General features: G+C 34.2%; 1 protein-coding gene across 1 annotated transcript in view; it reads left to right on the forward strand.

The window, feature by feature from the left end:
• LOC115876239 (fringe glycosyltransferase) overlaps window positions 1–24319 on the forward strand; it is a gene marked incomplete at its 3' end in the record, with an annotated part of 299652 nt that overhangs the window by 244782 nt on the left and 30551 nt on the right. The window contains exon 6 of the mRNA XM_030891943.1: window positions 10626–10711. Coding sequence (XP_030747803.1) covers window positions 10626–10711 — 86 coding nt within the window. The remainder of the gene's footprint in view (window positions 1–10625; window positions 10712–24319) is intronic.

Raw genomic sequence — 24319 nt, forward strand, 5'->3', positions numbered from 1 at the left:
ATTGTACCTTTGTACCAATATGCTCTAATTGTGTGCTAGGAAGCAAATTTTCATGCATATTTTCATCGATATGTTTGTAGCTTTTGAATAACGGTCCGGGTAAAGCATCTATCTCAGTTTCCAGCTTAGAATTAGAATTATTAGGGTTATTAACTCGCATTTTCATTGGAGAATATTGTCATATTTATCTCAAATCAAGAATCAACGAGAATATTCATATAATTTAACAAAATTACTGCAAACAACTATAAATACGAATTGGTTAGGTTCACAAATTTTTCTCCAAAAAAATCCTTTATGGGTATTTCGCCACTGTACTGCAAGAAAATCTACAAAATAAAATAGTTATTTTTTGGAAACACTTCTGGCGTTAAACCTAAACGGACACTGCTTGTCAGAAGTTATGTTTACAGTTATACAAATTTGCCTAACAAAGAAAAAAATGCTTAACGTTTCGGAAAGTTTATCACTTAACCAAAAAAAAAATACAAAGAATAAGAAAAAAACTATTTAAAATATTTAAATTCAACCATTCGAGAACACTTTACTTTTTTAAAACAGATACGTCTACAAGAAACCGTTGACGTTCTGTTAAAAATACAGTGTGTTTTTTAGTGTTGCAGTACAGTGGCGAAATTTCCCATAAAGGATTTTTTTGGAGAGATTAATCCGCCACATAGATATAGACATTTTTTTCAAATTTTTTTCTCTTTTTAATTAAATTTAAGCGTTAACTCTATTAGGTATTTGCATAAAAGTGTGTATTTTGGGTGGTATTCCACAAAATTTGCAGGCTATTGAGGAAACATACAATATATAGGTGGGTCAAATTCGACGGTTTTAAATGGTATAACACCCTTTTCTATAGGAGATAGACAAAAACTAATATCGGTGTCTTGAGCTCAATTTTTGTTAAAAACATGATGGCGAAAACCGCATATCGATATCTGTTACCGTTTCGGAGTTACGGGGTGTTTTTCAAAAATATGCATTTTTAACAAATCGCTGTAACTTTTTTGCTATGGAAAATTTTGTATTTTTATGAAAACATTTCCAAAACACCTTTTTACGTAGAATTTAACGGTTTCAGTATAATTTTTTAAAATTAATAATTTAAGAATTATCAACAGAAAATTTGATTTTTTATATGGGACACCCTGTATATTTTTAATTTATTGAAAAGAATTTAAAATTACCTTTCCAAAAATATAACACACTTGATATTTTGCTCGATTCCTCTTCGAGATATAGAGTATATAAAAATTCGCCCCCTTTAAATAAGTAGGCTTTGAACGGCACTGGATGTAATGCAAAAAAATTCTAGCTGTGAGCATCAATTAAAACGAAAATAATATTTGCTATGAGAGATGCAGAATTTTATAACAATTTAAAATATATTTAACCAACATCAACACATTAAAACTGTATCTAATAACAATAAAAATAAATAGCAAACCAAGACATGAGATCTTGCTACAGGTGTTCGACATATCGAGAGTGTTCTGTTATGGACAGACGGGGCCGTTTTTGAACATTTCTCGCGGAATTCATTAACTCAGTGGGAGTGAAAGATATCTTCTCATAACTGCTAAGTACTTCTAATTCTTGTCTAGATTATACGGAAGAATAAGGAACCTTTATTCTTCCGCAAATATATCCATAGGATTTGATCCATGGTTTGTGCCCATGGTCAAGCGGCCTTGACGGCCAACGGCTGGAATCTTGGTTAGCTATTCAATTATTCTTGAAATTGGCTGCAAAAATTTGCTGATAACTTCAGCGTTCTGAGGCGGTGCGCCGTCTTGCTGGTAAAATATGTTTTCGAGTTCCATTAAGGGCATATCATCAATAAGGGGTCCGAAGCCTACTAGTTAAAAGTGGCAAACTTTTAAAAATTCTATATTTCGAAGGGGATTATAACAAAATATCAAGTGTGCTATATCTTTGGAAAGGTAATTTTAAATTCTTTTCAGTTAATTAAAAATATAGAGGGTGTCCCAAATAAAAAATAAATTTTTCTGTTGATAACTCTTAAATTATTAATTTTAAAAAAATTATACTTACTACTTATACCATTAAATTCTACGTAACAAGGTTCTTTGGAAATGTTTGCATAGAAATGCAAAATTTTCCATAGCAAAAAAGTTACAACGATTTGTTAAAAATGCACATTTTTGAAAAACACCCCGAAACTCCGAAACGGTAACAGATATTGATGTGCGGTTTTCACCATCATGTTTTTGATGAAAATTGAGCTCCAGACACCGATATTAGTTTTCGTCTCCTCTCATGTCCTATAGAAAAGGGTGTTTCTATTTAAAAGCGTCGAATTTGACCCACCCCGTACAGATTACAGAAATAAATTGAAAATAATATTTGTACTAAAACAGCAATATCAGTCAATTTATTAAGTTTATTTATTTTTCAAACATGTCCTTCAAATCCTTCAATTCAATAGCTGTTAGTAAGAAGTTTCACTTCAAATATGCGCACATAGTGCATACACTTTTTTATATATAATAATATATGTACATTCCAGCCTACTATTTTTTAGATTGTCACGATTGGTACTTTTCAAAAAAAAATCTACTACCCTGTCCCTTACTTTTACATTGAACCGTTACCTTCACCCTTGACTTTTAATCTCAACGTCTAGCCTGGTCTGGTCGTGATTTGATCATTTCCCGTTGTACAATTGTGCATGCCTCTATCAATTACCACGTAACGTTTAAGTCTCGTTTCGATTCATTCTAACCGATTTAGTTTAATCTAAGAATAATTTGTTGCTTCCGATCCTCAATACGACCGTCTGGGTTTGTCGTTTATGGCGTGGGTCGACGATACTGCTGCATTCATCTAGAAGTGATGATAGCGATAAACGCAATCGTATTAAATCAATAGTTTTTATTTGCATTTAGAAAACATTTGATTAATTTACAGAACATTTTATCAAAGCTTCAAATTATAAAAAAAATGATATTACACAAAAATTAACAAAACTAATTGCACATCAGCTTATTCATAAACAGCCTGCCGAATTGTGATCATTTACATTGTAACTGCCTACTGCGTAATTACCTATACTTATATTTTCTGTTTATTTATTATGTTACCTAACAAGTTGACTTCTGAGCTCCATTGAAGCCCTGTTTTAAAACGGTTCAAACTAGTGCCTTGACCGTTGATATATGTACGAGAATAGGCGCAGTAGGTAATAAACGTATACTCAGAAGTGAAGAAGACCAGCTAGTAGAATGTAGTATGTATCGGGGGGGAGGGGGGGGAGGTGTATCACTAAAACGTTACAGATCTATTGTGCCCCCCTTCCTTGAGTTATAATAATCATACAGTCTCAGGACGGTTTCAAAGCCAGTATCTAAGACGGTTTCACAGAGGTTAATTCTCTATCTTCGATATCTGTCGTACCAAACTTCATGGCACGAATGGCTGTCTTCTCGGCGCACTGAGTAATGAGGTGTTCTGGTGTTTTCCCATTTACCCCACAGAATCTGCATTCGCCTTTATTTCACAGTTTTAACCTACTGAGGTATTCGTTGAGGAGCCCGTGTCCTGTTAAAGACCCCTTGACAATCCGAAGATTGTTCTTACTTAAATCCAGGAAAATCTTTGATTTATCTCGATCGAGTTTCGAGAAATTTCTTCGAGTATCTTAGACCGTTAGAGGATTCCCGTTTCAATTTACGGATGGAGTTTTGTAGATTCTTGAGTTCTGCTGTAAGTTGGTTACCACTTGGAAAGCAGAACGGTTCTGGTTCAGTTAGTGGAGTGTTCGCTCCTTTTCTAGCTATATCGTCTGCTTTTTCATTGCTTTCTATCCCTTGGTGGGCCGGCATACCGAGTAGGAGGGCTTCATTATATTTTCCTAAATAATTTATTCAGCTTCTTTAGGCATTCTTTGATCAACTTTGAATTGATGGTTAGTGAATTGATCGCTGCTTGAAACGGTCGGTTCTGAACAAGCTGTGCCAATAGCATAACATTAGACGCCTTAAAACAGTATTAAAATGTGAATATTATAGACACTACATGATGATAATATAGTCACTTTATCATAAAACTTTTTTTATCATATCTATGTGTTAACGGATAAAACGATATTTTCATCTAAAATTAGGCATCTTTTTGACTTGACTTTGATTCAAGAAAAGTTTCAATAATTTGATTTTTTTTATAACTGACATAAATGTTATTACTGCAATAATAGAAAAGAACATAATATGTGCAGTATGTTCATTTCAATCTATTTTATGTACAGCATCTTAAGAGTGTTTTCTATTCGTTTTCTTTAAGTTAGTCCTAAACCAGTAAGTTTGCACAAATTGGCTTTTGCAAACCAGATTGCGTTTGAGTAAACTTTGTCTCGTCTTGATTGTTAATTGCAGTTAGTGCAGATATCTGACAGTGTAGATGCGATTTTAAATATGCTCGATATTTTTGGTTCAGATTTAGATTAACATTTACTTCATCATAAAGTTCTTGTAGAACCAACAAGATTGTAGTTACACACTTAACAGTAACACATAGCAGCAAACAATAGTTTAGCCATTTTCAGTTGTTTGTCGTTTTAGTGTTTCTGTATGATTATTATTCATACCTCATCAGATGACAGTAGTAATTCAACATCACTTCTGTGTTTCATAATTTTCCCTATTTTATTAAATACAGAAATTTATCTAAGATTTTTTCATGGAAACAAAATTATATTTACGGTTTTTGTATTAAGATCTTCAAATAAGCATTTATCACACAACTAGCACTGACTGACAGTGTAAACAAATATATATTAATTTATAGACGTGCCCAAATTTTGTACAAAATGGCTTGTACAAACCGGTTTTACGGATTATTTGAAAATATAAACTGTCCTTTATACTGATTACTAATTATTCGTTTTTTGAGTATGAAACCAACAATATTTTTTAAGAACGTAAGTGAGTTTCGACGTTTAGGACGACTTCCTTTTTGGAAATATATTCTTATTAATTATTATGCAGAAATGATATAGGTATTGATTAATAATCCAAGATCGATTCTGTACAAGCTCATAATTATACAACTTAGATAAGAATTCTGCCAGTTTTTAAACACCACCTTTATAAAATATTAGATTGCTCGACAGAAATTGTTAAAGATATGGCAATTTATAGTAGTTTGGTTTCCTTTATCTGAAACATCTCTTGACCATAAATTATTCCCTAATGCTTACTTTCAGAAATGGTGAAACGCACTTATGGATGAATTTATATTATAGGTTTGTTCTAGATTAGACTTTCATTTTAATTGACTCGGCGTACGAACAACTGGGTGAAATCAATTCCTAGGCTATTTTTTATAGTGAAATGACTTCGGCTGGCTCTCAAACAGCCTCGCGGAAAGATAACATCGCACGTTTAATATGATTTTTCTCTCATGCCGCTCCAATGCCCGCATTTGTACAGGTTTATAACCAGAAGGCAATATATAAACCGAACAATGTATGAATTTATATCTCTTGCGATTATAAATGAAGCGGATTATTTTTATGAGAAACTTAAGAGTGTAATTCGTATATAGGATACAGGTCATTATATGAACGTTATTGTATGCCTTTTCATAATTAAAGAGATCTTTCTGAAATCAATAACGATTAAATATATAGGGTGGTGACAATTTCGATGCTCAACATTGATCTTGGTATCTTGATTAGTTTCGAATTTATGTCAACAACATGAAAATAATACGTTAGTTTTAAATGACAATATCTTTAGAACTATTGTATATATTGTAACGTAATAAGTTGGTAGGTGGTATTTTTCACCTCGGCCAATTAAATGCCGTTTTCAGAAAATTTATAAGGCTTCTAGATTTCGCACAACAGTCAAGTTTTTGTTTTCTTATGGCCGCTATTTTAAATTTTTATACTATTAGATAGAGCAAAAAATAATTTATATTCATTATTATACAGGGTGCTACAAATTCGAGGTACTAGCATTGGTATCTCGGAAGCCGTAAGAGATACGAAGATGGTTAAATTGGGGCAAAGTTGCGCTTTAGGATGTTCACCAAGATACCATCAAAAAGTTTTAAAAATTTCAAGGATTGCTGAGTTTTTTGGAAAAAACGGATTTTTTTGAAAATCAATTTTATTTTTTCCTGGCGTTACTTTTTAGAAAATCAAAAAACTAATTACACATTCTCATGGCTACTTTATTAGGGCTATCTGATAGTATTTTTAGATTTTCAAATTAGCTGATAATTTGTGAGATACAGGGAACAACTTAATTTTTTTAAATACGGACCTGCATTTTTTATTTCAGATTTTGAAAGAACTCGGTCTCCTGAGTACAATGATATGCCACACTTAACATTTTTTTTTGTTTCGGACATTTGAACACAATTTAATTAAACTAATGTTAAGTCCGGCCCTGTTTTTTTTAATATTTAATCTATTCATCGTTACAATATTGGTAAGCTTTCAAACTTAACAATGACGCGGAGTAAAACATTGAAAACGGATAATCAAATGCAATTTAATAATAAAAAATAATATAAAATTATTGGGCATTACTTGACGTCATTTTTAAAAGTGAGAATACATTTCAACATTACAATAAAGAGTACAGAATGCATTCGGAAGTATAACAAGATAATATGTTCAAAGAGCTATAAATAAGATTGAACGAAAAATACATTAATTTGTGCATTAGGGACGGTGGTAACCCTTTCGAACATGTAGAGCATTACTAGTTTTAGAAAAACTATTTTGTAGAAGTTGATTTATTTATAATAACTACAATTAATATTATGTATATTATTAGATCGTACACTGAGATTTCAAAATCATATGCCCTGAGTATTATTTGTTTGAATCTTTCAATTGGCTCGATTCAATGTTAATTAGCGCTGATCCATATTGTTGCGATGAACATAATCAGATTAAATAATTTAAAAAACCAGAATGGGACGTGAAATTATTTTAAATAATAATTAAATAGTTTTGTTATTGGTAAGGTACCTAAAACAAAAAAAAGTATTAAGTGAGTTCTTTCAAAACTTCAAATAAAAAATGCAGGTCCGTATTTAAAAAAAATAAGTTGGCCTCTGTATCTCACAAAATATCAGCTAATTTGAAAATCTAAAAATACTATCAGATAGCCCTAATAAAGTAGCCATGAGAATGTGTAATTAATTTTTTGATTTTCTAAAAAGTAACGCCAGGAAAAAATAAAATTGATTTTCAAAAAAATCCGTTTTTTTCCAAAAAACTCGGCAATCCTTGAAATTTTTAAAACTTTTTTGATGGCATCTTGGTGAACATCGTAGAGCGCAACTTTGCCCCAATTTAACCATCTTCGTGTCTCTTACGGTTTCCGAGATACCAATGCTCGTACCTCGAATTTGTAGCACCCTGTATAAATTCACTAAAAAATAGATTTTTTAAAAATTCGCTCAAAAGATCAAGTCTGCCTTGGAAATACATTTGACACTTTATATGGCGGCAAGTTAATTTTTGTTTACTCTAAGTGTCAAATCTGGACACAAAAATTTATAGTAGATAGTGTAAGGTGTATTAACAGTCAACAATGTGCTCACAAGTGAGGAAAAACGAGATATGTATGATGTTTACTTAAAAATAATCGAAATTCTACTTTAAATTTAAATGTTTTAATAGAAATTCTACTTTAATTTTAAATGTTCTAAATTATATAATAGAAATTAACTTAATTAACAGTTTTTTTATATGCTTGTGATCACGAGAGAAGATTACAATTTTGTAAATTGTTTCGGGAAAGTGTTCATCTGAATCTGATCTAAAGTGAATTAATTCATTAGTCGTTTTTTACATTGGATTCAAGTTCTTTCTCACATATTGCGATATTTTTTACTTTTTAACAGAACGTCAACGGTTTCTTGTAGACGCATCTGTTTTAAAAAAGTAAAGTGTTCTCGAATAGTTGAATTTAAATATTTTAAATAGTTTTTTTCTTTATTCTTTGTATTTTTTTTGCTTCCGACGACGGAAAGAGATAACTTTCCGAAACGTTAAGCATTTTTTTTTCTTTGTTAGGCAAATTTGTATTACTGTAAACATAACTTCTGACAAGCAACGTCCGTTTGGTTTAACGCAGAAGTGTTTACAAAAAATAATTATTTTATTTTGTAGATTTTCTTGCAGTGCAGTGGCGAAATACCCATAAAGGATTTTTTTAGAAACTTTTCATTTACTTAGCTATGCTGATTGAACTTTTTTTTCTGTAACAGACATCGTATTTACAGAATTATAGACATAAAATAAATTCTGCCAGACTCATTTTTTAAACGATGCAACCATATACATGCTCTGATTTCCATTTGTGGTCAAGTTGGAATTTCAAAAACAGGCGACCGTGACAAGTGACCATCTGTAAAGCGCCTGCTAGATAACCATCGGCTTCACTTAAACCGATGCTCATTTATTTTTACGATGTTTTCCAGTCCGTTGCGATCTTCATTTTTGTTCTTATTATTTTTTCTTCGGCTTTAAAATGACGGAAAGATGTTTCCTTCGTCGCGCTCGGCCGATTCATCAATATCTGGTCCTACTGTATGTGATTATATTCTCAGAGAAATAAGTAGATATAGAGACGCAGAACATGTCAATATCATTGGCTGTAGTTATTTACAACATCGCTATATTAATGCGAGATGATAAAAATGGACTTAAAACATTTATCGATATGATCAACAATGTTTGGAGATCTAGACAGTATTCTCAACTTACCAAACTTAAAATTCTTAATTCAAACGTCACAATAGTTAACAAACTCCAATTATTCATAAACCGCTGTTTGCGAAAAATTGTAGGAATATTCTAGACTAATGATATCTTACGTGTAATTCGAATCCAGTGTTCTTGGGTCAGTTTCCAGACACACTTAATTGCATATGTACTTTTTGATCGAACTTAAGTTACATATTAAATATCGAAAAATAAGTACTAGAAGAGCCTTTTATTAACTTTTATTTCATTATATCGATACATCTATATCAACGTCTGAACTCCCAAGGCTATACTATAATAAATATTAATTATTTTGTTTCTGGTCATTATAGAAGCACTAACGCTGTTAATTTTCGAAAGGAAATGGAATCGGCAAATATATAATTAAAATGGGGCGAAAGGAACAGAGGAAAACGGAACGAACGGTAATAAGATTAAACAAATTAAACTGGTAATCTGTATGAAATAATGGGGACCCAAATTAAACACGCGTGTTGTCAAAACGCTAACACTATTGTTTGGGGAATGTAACCGTCTGTACCATGGGGATTTATAACTATTTCGGTGTAATAACACCAGATAGATCCTTTTATGAAAGTTAAAATTACCTACATCGTTTTTTTTTATTAAAAAGAAATGCAATTACATTACTTGCTATACAGACTCACAAATGAAATCTGCATTAAATAGGATTTTTTTATTATAGGTATATATGATTTTTGCATACATGCACTGATCAGTCTTCAAAATACTTTATGCAAAATACTAGTATTTTCAAAAAGTCCCGGGTAATTGGATATACATACATTTTTTCAGATATTTTAGGAACCGTTATTGCGCTTTGAATGAGATTTCGGAGGACTATGTTTTGCTAAGTGCTTTAACATTTGGCTTTCACAAAAAGCAAGAAAAAGTACGGAAAGGGCGAAAACTGCCCCCACCCCTGCATAAATTTTAGTGTAAATATTTTCCACCGACGATACATTTTCTTTTCGTAAAATGGTCCCTTGGCTTTTCTTTTCGTAAAATGGTCATTTTTTACAAATTACAAAATAACTACGTATTTTTTCAATCAAAATAAGTTAATTGCATCTAATTTTCCTTTATATAAAAGTGTTTCGTTTGTCCGTTAGATGTCATAAGGAAAAAATAAACCCGAAAGATAATTAATTTAAAATTTATTATTTTTTATAATTTTTATGAAGCTTATTGTCAAATATAATTTGTGGTACTAATATAAATTTCCATATTTTTTCCAACTAGATTATTAGAGCATACAATATTTTATGCGCCTCCAATCAGCTTCGGATAAATAATGTTTTCCTCAAAAAGTATGCGCGGTGGCGTTTTTTAAGAGACAAAATATGTAGTAAATACCAGAGAGACCATTATGCGAAAAAAAAATCGGTCGTCGGTTGAGTTTGAAAACATTTATACTAAAATTTATGTAGGCGTGGAGGTAGCTTTCACTCTTCCCGTACTTTTTCTTGATTTTTGTGAAAGTCAAATGTTAAAGCACTTAGTAAAACAGGGTCCTCCAAAATCTCATTCAAATCGGAATAACGGTTCTTGAAATATCTGAAAAAATTGTGGGTTTGATGCCCTCTAAGGGCAAACCAAGCACTTTTGTATATAGGTAAATTGTGTCCAATGAACCTATTTTGGTTACAAAAATACGTAGTAGTATTGTCCTATACGTAGTAGTCTATGTCCACGGAATATTGGAACAGCCAGATTTGTGACTTTTGAAATATAAAGCTAATCATTTTCCATAAGTTTGATTATAAAATATATACAATATAATGATATAATATAATGATAAAAGTTTTAACGAATTTTAAACGTGTTATTTGTTTGGTTTCAGCAAAAAGTTCGATTTTGGTTTGCAACAGGCGGCGCGGGATTTTGCTTGAGCAGAGCCCTGGCTTTGAAAATGATGCCGTTAGCGAGGTAAGTCATTAAAACTTTTTGAGGCGCCTTTTACGTTTGTTTGGGGATAATAACGAGATCGGCGAAGGGCACGCTTAATAAAAGGATTGACTCGTGAGGGTTTTAAGTTTCTAATGGTTTTCGGTATTACACATAATGCCATATTTTTGTTGAAAAATTCCACTAGAGGTAGCTGGTGAAGATAAGCTTTGACAATATCTCGAATATTGATCAATGAAATTATGATTATTGTATTGGAAATACGTCTGCGTATTCAAATTTCTATATCTACGACACTATGCAAAATAATCAGAAATAAACACCTACATGTCCTGTAGGGAATATGTGAGCTCGCGCTAAACACAGTAGAGAGATCGGCAATAGTTGAGTAGAAGTTTTTCTCTTGATTATTTTTAAAGCCCCTTACAGCACTAAGGACGATTTAATATAGATTTTTTTATTACGCAAAACTGGTTTAGAAAAAATTGAATATCTCTACCCGAGAGGCAAATTATGTTAAGTGACAAATCATAGTTTTGAGAAAACGAATTTAAAGTTCTTTTTTGCAGTTATGTCCTAGTTACTTGGTTATTTTTAATACTATGATTGTAATATTTAGCATATGAACAACTTATTTTGAGCTTAAATGAAATGTAAAACAGTTATTTTTAATAAACTACCAATACAATTACAAATTACAAATACCAACATTTTTTTGAGCGACAACATAATTTTTATATTAAAATATTAAAACAAGAAACATTAAAATATTAAAACAGGACAGGAAACTTATATTAAGCTTAACTTATATTAAGTCCCTACTTATGTCAAAATGAATAAGCTAAATCATTTTAAAGTCCAAATAAAACATTATATTACTGATATAATAAGAACACATTTAACAGAAAATTGCAAAATAGGTATGTGTGTTGCAATTTGGAACCAATTTACTATTTTTATTAAGTTTAAATTGACTACCCTATAACAGCAAAACGGTGAAAATCAATCTTCGTCACTGTGGACCCGTGGACATAACATACTAAACTAACCAAAGATGTTTAAGCCAAACTGCGTTTCCGTAACTTAACCTCATTCAGCCCAGGGCTGACATAGGACTTATGTAATTTGATTTTAAACCCACTATTTTATTTATTTGTACGGAAACGAGAAACAGCAAGGGGTAGAAACTGAAAAGCTACGTAACTTGATGTAAACGAGTATATCTCAAATATGCCAATTTTTGACTTGACATAGTTTGCTTCTAGGGTATAGAAATAAATTTAGGCGTCTAAAAACTTTCTATTTTTTCTAATTTTTCTACATTAACTTTTTTTCTACTTTAACTAATTGGTAGAGGTAAGGTAACGATTGATTTCCGTTATGGTCTTCCCGGCAATATCTTCAAGATGTACGAAGTTGTAGCCTCCAAAGAAACCATTCCGGGTCCTATTATACATCGACAAAATTATCCATTCTATAGATCTCTTCCAAAATAATAGGAACATTTTAATTGGCAACTGTATCTTCAATTCGTCAATCAAATCCGACCTCGGGAAACACCGACAACCCAGTGTCCCGTCTGGCCGTCCCGTCCGCGGATCCGACCTAATTGACGGCCGATTAGATAGAAATAAAACCATTAATTCGAGACCGGACGCGCGAATTCCAGAAATATCGGCCGGCGAATCAGAGCTAATGAGCTTGAATGTTTTCGGCCAATTAGGGAGCGGTGTTTGGACGAATTGTGGCGCGACAAGGAGAAGGCAAAGATCGGCTGGGAACGGATGACGACAAGTCCTCTGCCCTTTACTCGACACAAAACAAAACGGTGGAGAAGTAAAAAAAAAATGGGATCGACCCAGTCGGCGAAATGGCCGAATGATTGAGGATGATTACGTTATGGGAGCTCCCGTTTGCGAACGACCAAAGTCTTTGGAGTTTTTTCTTGTGCCGGTCATTCAATACCGATTCGGCGATGGCTGCCGAAAATATCTGTAATCGAATTACAGGTAAATGAGAGATTGGAATGGAATGCCTTTAAATAAGTTGCATTTAGATTGCTTTAATCAATATAGATTATACATACCGTGTGGTGCATCGGAACACGGGATATAGGAAATCGCATGTCAATTTTAAAAAGGTCAAACATTATCTCCTCAGGCACAGAATATCTAGCTACGCAACAGAAAAATACTCGAAATGAAAGAGCTAAAATTGCACAAATAGAATACTAGATGGCGCGACAATATCATAATCAGAATATAATTAGAAATTTTGAACTTTCGGTTTTGGATCGACGGATCGTCGACGGCCTTGTAGCTCGGCTAAATATGCACAGTTGCCAGATTCAAAAAGACTTGAATTGACATCCCATTCTTTTTACTGTGTATAAAGCAGTATGTGTTTCTTTCTATTCTTCTTTTCTTGTCAGATACACTTATATAAATTATTCCTTTGGCTATTAAAATAGTTTTAAGTATATTATTACAAAACATATACATTTTTAATATACACTACCTTATAATGTTAACTAAGAAAATACCTTTAATTACCTTTAAAATTAATAATATACAGGGCGATTGATAGTGATATTTATTAATGCTGGAACGTTAGTAATGAAATATAAGTTTAATAATAATGGAAATAATTTATTAAAATGCAGTACAAAAAATGTTAACTGACTAAAATATACTATAATAACAAATTTCTTCCGTTTGCCACGTGATTTATATAGGCCTAGGTAGATTTTAAAAAGTGACACAGGTACAATTAATAATATATTAGTTCGGCCTAAAAGTTGCTGTCATGACATCGAACAATAAATTAAAATTCGTAAAATAAATTAAAATTATTAATTAAACAAATCTTTATAAAGAAACGCAAGTACACCAAATTTGGGCCCAATCGAACTCCAGGAGATGATATCATAATAGTGTACTATATTATGGTACCACTCTATATGCTTAAAGGTACCATAATATTGCAATGTCACCGAAGATCCGTAGTATACCAAATTTAAGAACAATCGAACGCCAGGAAATGGTATCGTAATATGGTACTATATTAAGGTACCACTTTATATGCATAGTACCATCATATTACATCAATGTCACCGAAAATACGTAGTATCCGAAGTTTAAGCCCAATCGAACGCCATGTACGTAATATAGTACTATATTATGGTACCAGTTGATATGCTTCATGGTACCATAATAATGCAATGTCGTCAAAAATACGCAAGTATATATCAAATATGAGCTCAATCGAACGCCAGGAAATGGTATTGAAATATGGTACTATATTAAGATACCACTTTATATGCATCATAGTACCATCATATTACAATGTAACCGAAGATACGTAGTATACCAAATTTAAGCCCAATAGAACGCCAGGAAATGGTATCGTAATATGGTAATATATTATATAGTACCTCTTATTATACTCCATGGTACCATAATACTACAATATCACAGAAGATACGTAGTATCCCAAATTTAAACCCAATCGAACGCCATGTACATAATATGGTACTATATTATGGTACCAGTTGATATGCTTCATGGTACCATAATAATGCAATATCATCAAAAATACGCAAGTATATATCAAATATGAGCTCAATCGCCAGGAAATGGCATTGAAATATGGTACTATTTTAAAGTACCACTTTATATGCATCATAGTACCATCATATTACAATGTCACCGAAAATACGTAGTATACCAAGTTTAAGCCCTATTGCCGCCATGTACCTAATATTGCTATGTCATCAAATATGGTACTATAGAAGGTACCACTTTATATGCTCCATGGTACCATAATATTACAATGTCACTGAAGATATAGAATACCAAGTTTAAGCCCAATCGAACGCTATGTATCGTAATATGGTACTATATTAAGATATCACTTGATATGCTTCATGGTACCATAATATTGTAATGTCATGAAATATAAGTATATATCAAATACCGTATGATACCGAAAAAAACGGCGTCCAGTTGGCTGGAAAAGGACGATCGATGACATTTCCCATATAAATTTACATATAAAATGACAGCGATATACGTAGCCATCGCTAACGCCGTTTTTTTCCCGATTATACGATATGAACTTGGTATGAACACAATCGAACGTCAGGAGGTGGTATCATAATAGTAGAACAACACTTATTATATTGTCGCCGAATTACAATGAAAATTCAGGATTCAATTATACAATCACACGTCAGGAAGTGATTGTAATTTAGCTAATAAGATTTAATTCCAACTAACATGGCAAATTGAAAAAAACAGCTCTGATCTATTTTAATATGTTTAAATGATGTAGCAAATTTGAAGGTAGTCTTTATCAGGAAGTATTACGATATGAATTACACAATGGCAATACTGCACAAAATTCTTTTAAATTTTGTTTGTAGAAAACTGTTTTCTTTTAAATTTATTGCCCTCTATTATGTAGTAGCGAAACTACCGCATCAAAATATCTGATTTGGAGACAGGCTTTAAAAGCCTGTCTCCTTTTGCTACCTACAATTTTATACATGTAACGAGGCTTCTGTTGCGTAGCTAGATATTCTGTGCCTCAGGTGATATTATGCAAATGTTGTATTAGACTTTTTTGAAGAGTCGTTAAATTTGTACTTTTGTGTAGAATTTCGTTTTATTTGAAATAGTAATTTAAAAGTTATTTGTAAAAATCTACCTTCAAATTAGTAAAATTTATAATACGGCCCAGAGAAAGCTACAATTAAAATACCAGCAAAAATGTGATTGTGTCATTGTCAAATTCGGTGTCACATTTTGTTTACAAAGGTTTGAAGGTACCAAACGCAGTAATTTTGTATAAAATAATTATGAATTTCGCAACTTCTGTACAAGTTACGATAGTATTTCACCCTTCCTTTATTGCAGGGTGCAGTTTTGGTCTTGGTCTTGATTTTTGTGCAAGACTCTTGCACTTTTTTAAAATGTTTTTACTAGAGGCACTTTTATCTACGAAAAATGAGATGTAAATAAAAAATTGACACAAATTAAAGAAAGCAAGAGTCTTGCATGCTGAGTATTGCTCTTGGTCTTGCATAAGTCTTGCACTGTCCCGGCTTTGCCTTGGTCTTGCAGAGGTAACGCGAGTCTTGGCTTCTTTTTGTGTGAGCCCAAGACAAAGACCAATCTCACTCATAATTATAATTAAAGTAAAAATATGAGCATCACCCGAAGATGTAAAAAGAATCCATTTTTTAGAATTTCTCAGTTTCTCCAATGTAACCCCAACATGGCACACCACTGTCTTTCTCCCATCCTCGTCCTTCTTCCTCCGCCGAATAGCCTTCGCGTCTTAGTCGGTCCAAACGTTTTTAATGGTCCGCAGCGCCCCGTCCTCCGAAATATTTCCTAATTGGGAAAAAGCGGCGAAATTAGGGCGACCGCCGGCCATTGTAGTCCGCCGCTCGTATCGCGGACTATGCGAGACGCGCGAGGTCGTCCTACGCCTTGTCCGGTCCCCGCCTAACGAACGGTCACTGAAGTCCGTCCATGGATATTAAAACTAACAGATATACCTCTTTAAAAATGTCTATTGCGTATTAGGCCACTGTAAGAAAATCTACATAATAAAATTACAAATTTGTTTTATTACCTAGTAAAATACCGCTGACAAATTGGTTTCCGTTGGATTGTGTTTACAATAATATTTATTTACACTGGCATTGCCATCGCCACGTGGCAGAACCACGCCACCGCCATACCTACGCCACTTCTATGGGCGCTGGGCCTAAGAGACACGTTTTTTTCATCGAGGTGTCCCGAGTAGGCCTAAACCACATGTAATTTACTATTTAAGATTTAGCGTATTGTGCATTGCCTCGTTGTTCTTGATGGACCAGGTGTCGTGAGATTATTGTCTCTAATACCGATCGAATCGACACAAACCGAAATCTCTTCTACAATATACTCGGTGGGATTATCAGTTTCATCGCAATCCTCTTCATTCTCAATTTCATCAAACGCTGGTTCTAAAACAATCTCCGCTTCTTCATCTTTATCGCTATGCTGTGACGGAGCTTGCGAGTTATCATAGGTACCTCTACAATTCGTGCATATAACGGAGCGCTTCAAACCAGCCTTTCTGTATCGACAGGGTTTCTGACATCTCTTTTTGCAGTTGTAAGAAATAAGATTTAACAATCTGCTAATATATCTGAATCTCATTTATAATATAAAGAACAATTTATTATACATTTTTTATTAATTAAATGTGTAACAAGTACTCAAATTCCTGTTAAGAAACCAAGTCCATCCTTGGCATTACTGAACCCGTTTTTTATTTCGAAAGCGATTCCAGCTAATTGAACAACCTCCGGTCGTCGTTTCCTAATACTGGTAACACGCCATCGTTGCTGACGTGGGCGTCCGCGTCCCTACCGATAAGGCCATTCTGTCCAGCAACGCGACCCGTTCTCACCTAGTTATCTGATCCGCTCGTAATTAGCATTTTAACCGTCGCAAAAAGACGCATGCTAATTTTATTTGCATTTCGTGAATGTCCCATCTTCGCGACGAAACGTAAGTATTCGCGATCGAGCGATACCAGCAGCGGCAGCGAAAAATTTACAACTAGGTTTTAATGGCTCATTTAAGATTATTTACATTATTGTTGGAGGTAGAAGATTCGATCTACTACATAGGATTTTTTGGTTTGAATATATTTCGAAAAAAAAGGAGGAAAAAGCCTAACTCTACCTCAAAGTGGTGTAAAACTAGTTTTTTGGCCAAAAGACCTTATGAAAAATCTACCAACTAAAACCAAGCCAAAACTATTGATTTCTCGAAAAAAAGGTTGTTACATAAATTGTAGGAAATCTTCTCTAGTTTTATTTTACATATAAATATTTTTAGAGTAAAATTAGTCAGAAAGGAGATATTGTCAAAATTTTTTTTGGGCTTTGCGAGCGGCAAAGATACGAGGTGGTAAAATTGCAATTCGGAAATAGCACATCAAAATCTATAAAATTTAAGTATTTTCGAAACTCCCGGAAAATTTATACCTCCTAGAAAAGTTATACCTACAAAGTTATACCTACAAAGTTATACCAAAAAACGCCTTTTTTTAGAAACAGATGACTGTATTATAAGCAGAGACACTACAGTTTTTGTATAAACTTTTAAATGTTTTATATTTCACCTGCAAAAATTAAGGGGTTGGTGTCGATAATACAAATATATCTACATATGTACCGTACATACATACTGCCATTACCTGCTGACGAATATTTGACACGCATCAGAAGATGGTTACGCAAGGCGTTTTCTTTCATGAGCGTTTCTGTGACTGAAAAGTGCGATACGTGAAGGAAATCATCTCATTGCTTTGTGGCTTCTTTACTTTTTGGTTCTCGCTGTTAACTGAGTTTACAATTCTTCTCCATTGAGTTCTATTGTGCGCTGCTTCTTCCCACTTATTCTGCATGTTTATACCCTTTAAGTTTTCGTGGAAAATATCCTTGTGCCTTTTCAGTTATCCACACGGTTTTCTCTTACCATCTGCAAGCTAATCGTAAGGCAGAGATTTTTGTAGGCGGTTTTCTTGCATTCTGCATACGTGGCCATCCCATCTTAGGCGGGATTTTGAAGTCATGACTTCAACGCTCTCGCAGTTAGCTTTTTCAAGGACTGATACGTTTGAGACATGGTGGAACCATTTAATTCTATCTAAAAATATATCTACAGTCAGTTAAAAACATTGTGTTTTATGCCGAGAAATATTAACACCTGTTCTGAAGCGAAGACAATTCTCAATCGGTATTTTCAGCTTTTATTTTTCAAAAATGTCTAATATCTATGTATACTATATAATGTCTATCTCTACCCATATACTTAAAAATTGTCCTTTAGAAAGAAACACAACAAAAAATTTTAAAGTATAATCCATGACGACACATGAATACCTATTAATATAAATCAATGACAATGCAAAAAACACTAAAGAAAAAATCCTTCGGGGATTTCTCGTCATCTGGCAACGCCGTATCAGTCTTAAGAAAGACAAGGCAACCGTGTCTCTGCTTCTTCGTTTTCGACCCTCTTTTCGCAATTTTCGGCTATAATGATGGGTTTCGAGCTAGGCCCGTCCTCGTATGCCATCTGACGTTCTTTATCTCGTGCTCCATCTTTCCGATCTCGTGACTCGTTCGTACGCTTTTGTCTAGCGAACGAACGAGCACGGGTGCAAACGAACGTGAAGATATATCGAAGGATCTCAATATGATACCATTTTCAGGTAAAAAGAGGTATTTCTTATATTAAAGAGGTTCGAATATATTAAATTCAAAATTTAACGTGGGAGCACTTGCAGATATCTATATTTTTGCGAAAATAAATACAAGGGGATACTTTATTTTGACGTTTGCGATAATACAATAGATTACGATTTGGAGGTACAATTATGAAGTTATTGCGATTATAAATTACATCTTAAGATATCTGATTATGGTTGTTTATTCAAACTTGTAGATTGAATGGGAGGGGGGAATTCAATCACCGCGACCTTTTTAGATCTATTGTGTTCTCTTCCTTGAGGTATAACTCCATACAGTCCCACGGTTTTGACAAAAGCCAGTATTTGAGATGGTTTTACAGAGGATAGACGTTTATTGTACGAATGGTTGTCGTTTCGGCGCAGTCAGTTATGAGGTGTTCTGGTTTTCCCCATTTTCTCCACAGAATCTACATTCGCTATTGTTTCTTAGCGTCAATCCACTGAGGTGTTCGTTGAAGACAGTGTCTTGTTAAAACCCCATTGACAATCCGAAGACTGTTCTTACTTAAATAAAGAAAATTCTTCTCGGTCGTAAGTCCGGAGAAATTTTTTCGTGTGTCTCAAGCCGTTGGAGGACTCCCATTCCAAGTGACGGATGGTGGCTTTCAGGTTCTTCAGTTCTTCTTTAAGTCGGTTTCCACTTGGGAACCAGAACGGTTCTGGTCCAGTTATTGGGAGTCTTCGCTCCTAAATCGTTTTTTGACCGAGTTCAAATATACGAACTATATATAGTAGCTCAGAAGAAGAAGAAGAAGAAGAAGGATTTTATATAAGCCGCATCAGCTGCTGGGCCATTTAGCGGCATTGATCAAATTAAAGTTAAATTAAACTATATTAATGAACCCAAACCCGATGCCCTAATAAATTGGAACAAAGAATGTAGGTTATTACCATCAAGAACGGAAGCCAGATCACCATTCAGACCAAATGATTGTCTTAAGTTAGTGAAGGAGGGACATTCTATTAGGAGGTGGTACACAGTTAATTGGTTGCCACAATGAGAGCAGTTAGGCGGGGGTCGCCTTTAAAAAGAAAAGAATGGGAGAAATGGCAGTGACCCAACCTGAGCCGATTTCAAATGACTTCCTCACTTCTGAACAGTGAACGAGCTACAGAAACTTGAAAGAATTGAGGTTTACATTCATATAGCTTATTTGAATCTCCGGTTACTTCCCACTCTGCCTGGATACCTTTTTTTATTGTGGACATATGTAGAAATTTAAGTTCAGAGATAGAAAATGCAAGTGGTATAACATTTCCATCCTTTGCCGTGGTCTTAGCAATCTTATCAGCATCTTCATTACCTCTTATACCCACATGGCTAGGAATCCATACTAGATCCACAGTTGAACCTTTGGATATTGAAGAGCGACGCAAGTCGAGCGATTTAACGGCTAGAGGATGTTTTGGTGATAATTCGTTTAGGCATAGTAATGCATTTAGTGAATCTGAACATATCACCCATTTGGAAGGAGGCAGGTTGGAGATTATTCTTAGTGATTCCTTAATAGCAAAGTAAGCTCAGTAAATTATAGAAACTTTCTGAACTACTATTATCACAATGGTTAATATGGGTTAATATATTAACCAATATCAAACAGAAGAAACAATTGCTTACAAGTACTTGGGACATGAAATACGTATAAGCCGCTATAACTAAACTTGCGAGCTTAACAGACGAATAGGACTGACTTTAGCCGCCTATGGACGATTGAAATACATTTTCAAAGGGGCACTTCCGATATGTTTAAAGAGAGAGGTATTCAATCAATGCGTACTATCTGTTCTAACGTATGGTACGGAGACCCTAACATTAACCAAGAAAACTGTAAGCAAAATCAGAATAACGCAAGGAGCAATGGAAAGATCAATATCGGGGCTATTTCTGAGAGACAAAGTACCGAATATAGAAGTATGAAACAGAACAAAAATCATGGATGCCATAGAGAAATTAACTACTTTGAAATGGAATTGGGCGGGGCACATTGCAAGGCTAAACGATGACCGATGGACGAAGAAAATAGAATGGAGAGCAAGGCATGATGCATTCAGGAGCAGAGGCCGTACTCCAACCAGATGGCATGACGACTTAAGGCGTATCCACAATAACTGGATGCAAATAGCTCAAGATAGGGCGATGGAAGCAAACGAGGAAGGTCTACGTCCAGCAGTGGAGTGGCTGGTTGATGGATGATTGTGATGATTATCACAATGCTTGGAAGCAGTGGTTTCAAAACTTCACGTTTCATGTGTTACAAAACTTTGGGGGTGCACTAAATACAAATTTTGGGCTAACAAATCATCAATCTCATGCAGGATGAAACTTTAAGAATCTTATATCTTATAATAAACTAAAGAGTCCGACTACTAAAATTTGTTATTTTTAACTATTACACGTTAATGTCATTTTTGTACTTTCGAAAAGTCCCAACCCGACGCTGATAATCCCAATCGCGAGCTGTAAGTGCGCGGATTACATATGTGCACACGAGCCAGCTTAATAAATACATTGTCGTAGGGCGTCACAGGGAACAAATTGTGGGAGAGGCGAAGGTTTAACCAATTCGATCCAAATATTTCGATGAGCAGTGAACGAAGAAATCAGGCGACGCGGTAGTATAAATCTGATGAAAAATGACAACACGCATGGAATTAATCGTTACCCATATTCGGCTTATTAGCGATTGAGAGTTTTATTTAGAAATTAATAGATTATAGCAGCTTTAGGACAATAAGAATTTAGGACATTCAAAATTTCAAAAAAGTCATGTCTTGACATAATATACCAAAAATTGTATATTTTAAATGCTCTTACATAAACAATACAAAAATGCATCCACATAGAAATTAAAGACAGTATAACATAATATAAGTTATTACAAACACAAGCTTTCGATATTTACAATGACAACGAGTATTTTTGGTAAAACTGATTCTCAGTATTGCCAGTCCAAAAGTATTTTATTAGGATCGACGACTAACTAAACTCAAAATCAAGAATTCAAAAACAAAGAAATCAAACTTCAATGGTGGCTCAGTAATGCATATATGTATATTGACCCAGGGGACTAAGAGAAATAATAATTGAAGTCTATCCTATGTGAAACTCATCAGATATCTAAATTTGAGGTTTCCATGTCTTTTCCTTAGATATTTTGCAAATGCTAGATTAGATTTTATGACATACCTAGACATTTTCAGAAAAACTCGAAAAAAAATGAACTTAATAACATTATTTTAGCTTCTCATATACAGGGTGGTCCGAACTGTATTCCAGAAACTTCGGCAGCATATTCTGCAGATAAAAATAACTAGAAAAGTTCGTATAAATGTATGTCTTATAATTCTTAGTTTAGGAGGTACAGGGTATAGAAATTTCATTTTTATTTCGATTTTTTCCAAATAATTTATGAAGTAACGTCAATATTTGGATGAAAATTGGTGTCTGGGAGTTTTTTGACATGAGAAATTTGGTTTTCGTGTCAATATGACTCCTACTTGTAGAGGGCGCCACCTACATATGTTTTAACTGGTTTGAAGAGTAACTTTTTTTACATAAAAAGGTCTCTTGGTAAAAATCGCTACGAGTAATTGTTCTCGAGATATTTGGAATTGAAATTATCAATATGTCATCATTGACATAAACTAAACATGTTGACTAAATAGTTATTAGAATCAAATCATAAATTTCTAATCTTTTTGTGTCAAAAGTTCAACAGAAACTGTTTAATCATAAATTTTTAGCAGAAAAATTTATGGTTAACTAGCGTGTACCAGCGACTTCGTTCGCGTCGAATTAATCATTTGTAATGGTGACGATAAAGCAAAGTAAGAATTTCCATTAACATACAAACTGGATAAAATTTTCTCACATTTATGTCGGCATGAGAAAAAACAATATGGCGATATTATTATATAACTTGGTAATATTTGAGGGGTAGTTTCATCTCGTTGGAATTTGACTTTCGAAAAATCCGTTTGCCAAAAATAACATTTTTACGTCAAGCAGTTTAAGCAGAATCGTGGTTAGAATAGAATAAGTGGGAGGGGGGTTAATCTCTGCGACCTTAGAGATCTATTGTGTCCCCCTTTCTTGAGTTATAACTCATCATACAGTCCCAGGACTTCCTACGGAGACCCGTGTCCCTCACAGTCGAGGAGCTACGACCCAGGCCGGGTAGACGAAACGGTAGCTTGTGTCGCCTGTTGGGTTTAGAGGTAGGAGGTAGGCTCCCGACCCTTGAAGGAGGTGGTAGCTTGTATGCCACTTGCGGAGGATGGTCTCACGCAAGTGTCAGCCACCTCTCCTGTAGTTCTCTTTGGGTTTGGCCCCTTGGAACTTTCATTGTTACTGTTCCCAGTGTCGCTAGGGGGTTTCCCCACAGCTTCACCGGTGATGTTTTTATTACTATTATTATCAGATCTCATAGTGTTCCTATGAGTCGCTAGGGACAGTCGGTCCACTTCTACAGAGCCCCGCATGTAGAAGTAAGGAGTAAAATACAATGGGGTGCCCCCCGGTGCCCCAAGGTTGAGGCTCTCCGTAGCCCCGCCCGGTATCGTTATATGTCATGGTGCAATTCCCTGGCCACGACACTACAGTCAGGGACAAGACGATGAGTGAGATGCTTCTTAGACCAAGCCAAGTGCTAGAGGGGATTCCCCCCAGCACCTGACCAGGAGCTTCCCCACCAAGGTCTTGCATCTCCTAGGGGAAGAGAATCGTGGTTAAGAAATTACCCAACTTTTTGGAACACCCTGTATGATTTTTTAAAAAATTTCAAAATATGTAAAAAAAAAACCAAATGAATTATGCTTGTCCAAGCGTTTTCCCCAAAAAGACTAACTATTTTTTAAATAACAAATTTTATAATATTTGAGGGGCGTTTTCACCCTCTTGGAATTTGAGATTCGAGAAACCCCTCCTTATCGAACCTCTACACGCCACAGTCAGTCCGTTTGCCAAAAATCAGCTTTAAACGTCAAGCAGTTTAAGCAGAATCGTGATTACTCAATGGTCATATTTTATGAAACACCCTGTATAAATTTATAAAAAAAATTAAAATATGTAAAACAACAAAATAAAATATACGTGTTGAAGAGTTTTTCCGAAAAACTCACCGGTTTTTAAATAAAAACTATTTTAATATTCGAGGGATAGTTTCACCCCCTTAGAATTCGTGTTTCGAAAAATCTCTTCTTATAGAACCTCTACACCCTAAAGTCAATCTGTTTTCCAAAAATCAGCTTTTTACGTCAAGCGTTTTACTTTTGTTACGTTAACAAATTTTATAATATTTGAGGGGCGTT

Source organism: Sitophilus oryzae, unplaced genomic scaffold (assembly GCF_002938485.1).
Source record: "Sitophilus oryzae breed Bouriz unplaced genomic scaffold, Soryzae_2.0 scaffold_1429_pilon_pilon, whole genome shotgun sequence".
In the NCBI taxonomy this organism is placed as follows: Eukaryota; Metazoa; Arthropoda; class Insecta; order Coleoptera; family Curculionidae; genus Sitophilus; species Sitophilus oryzae.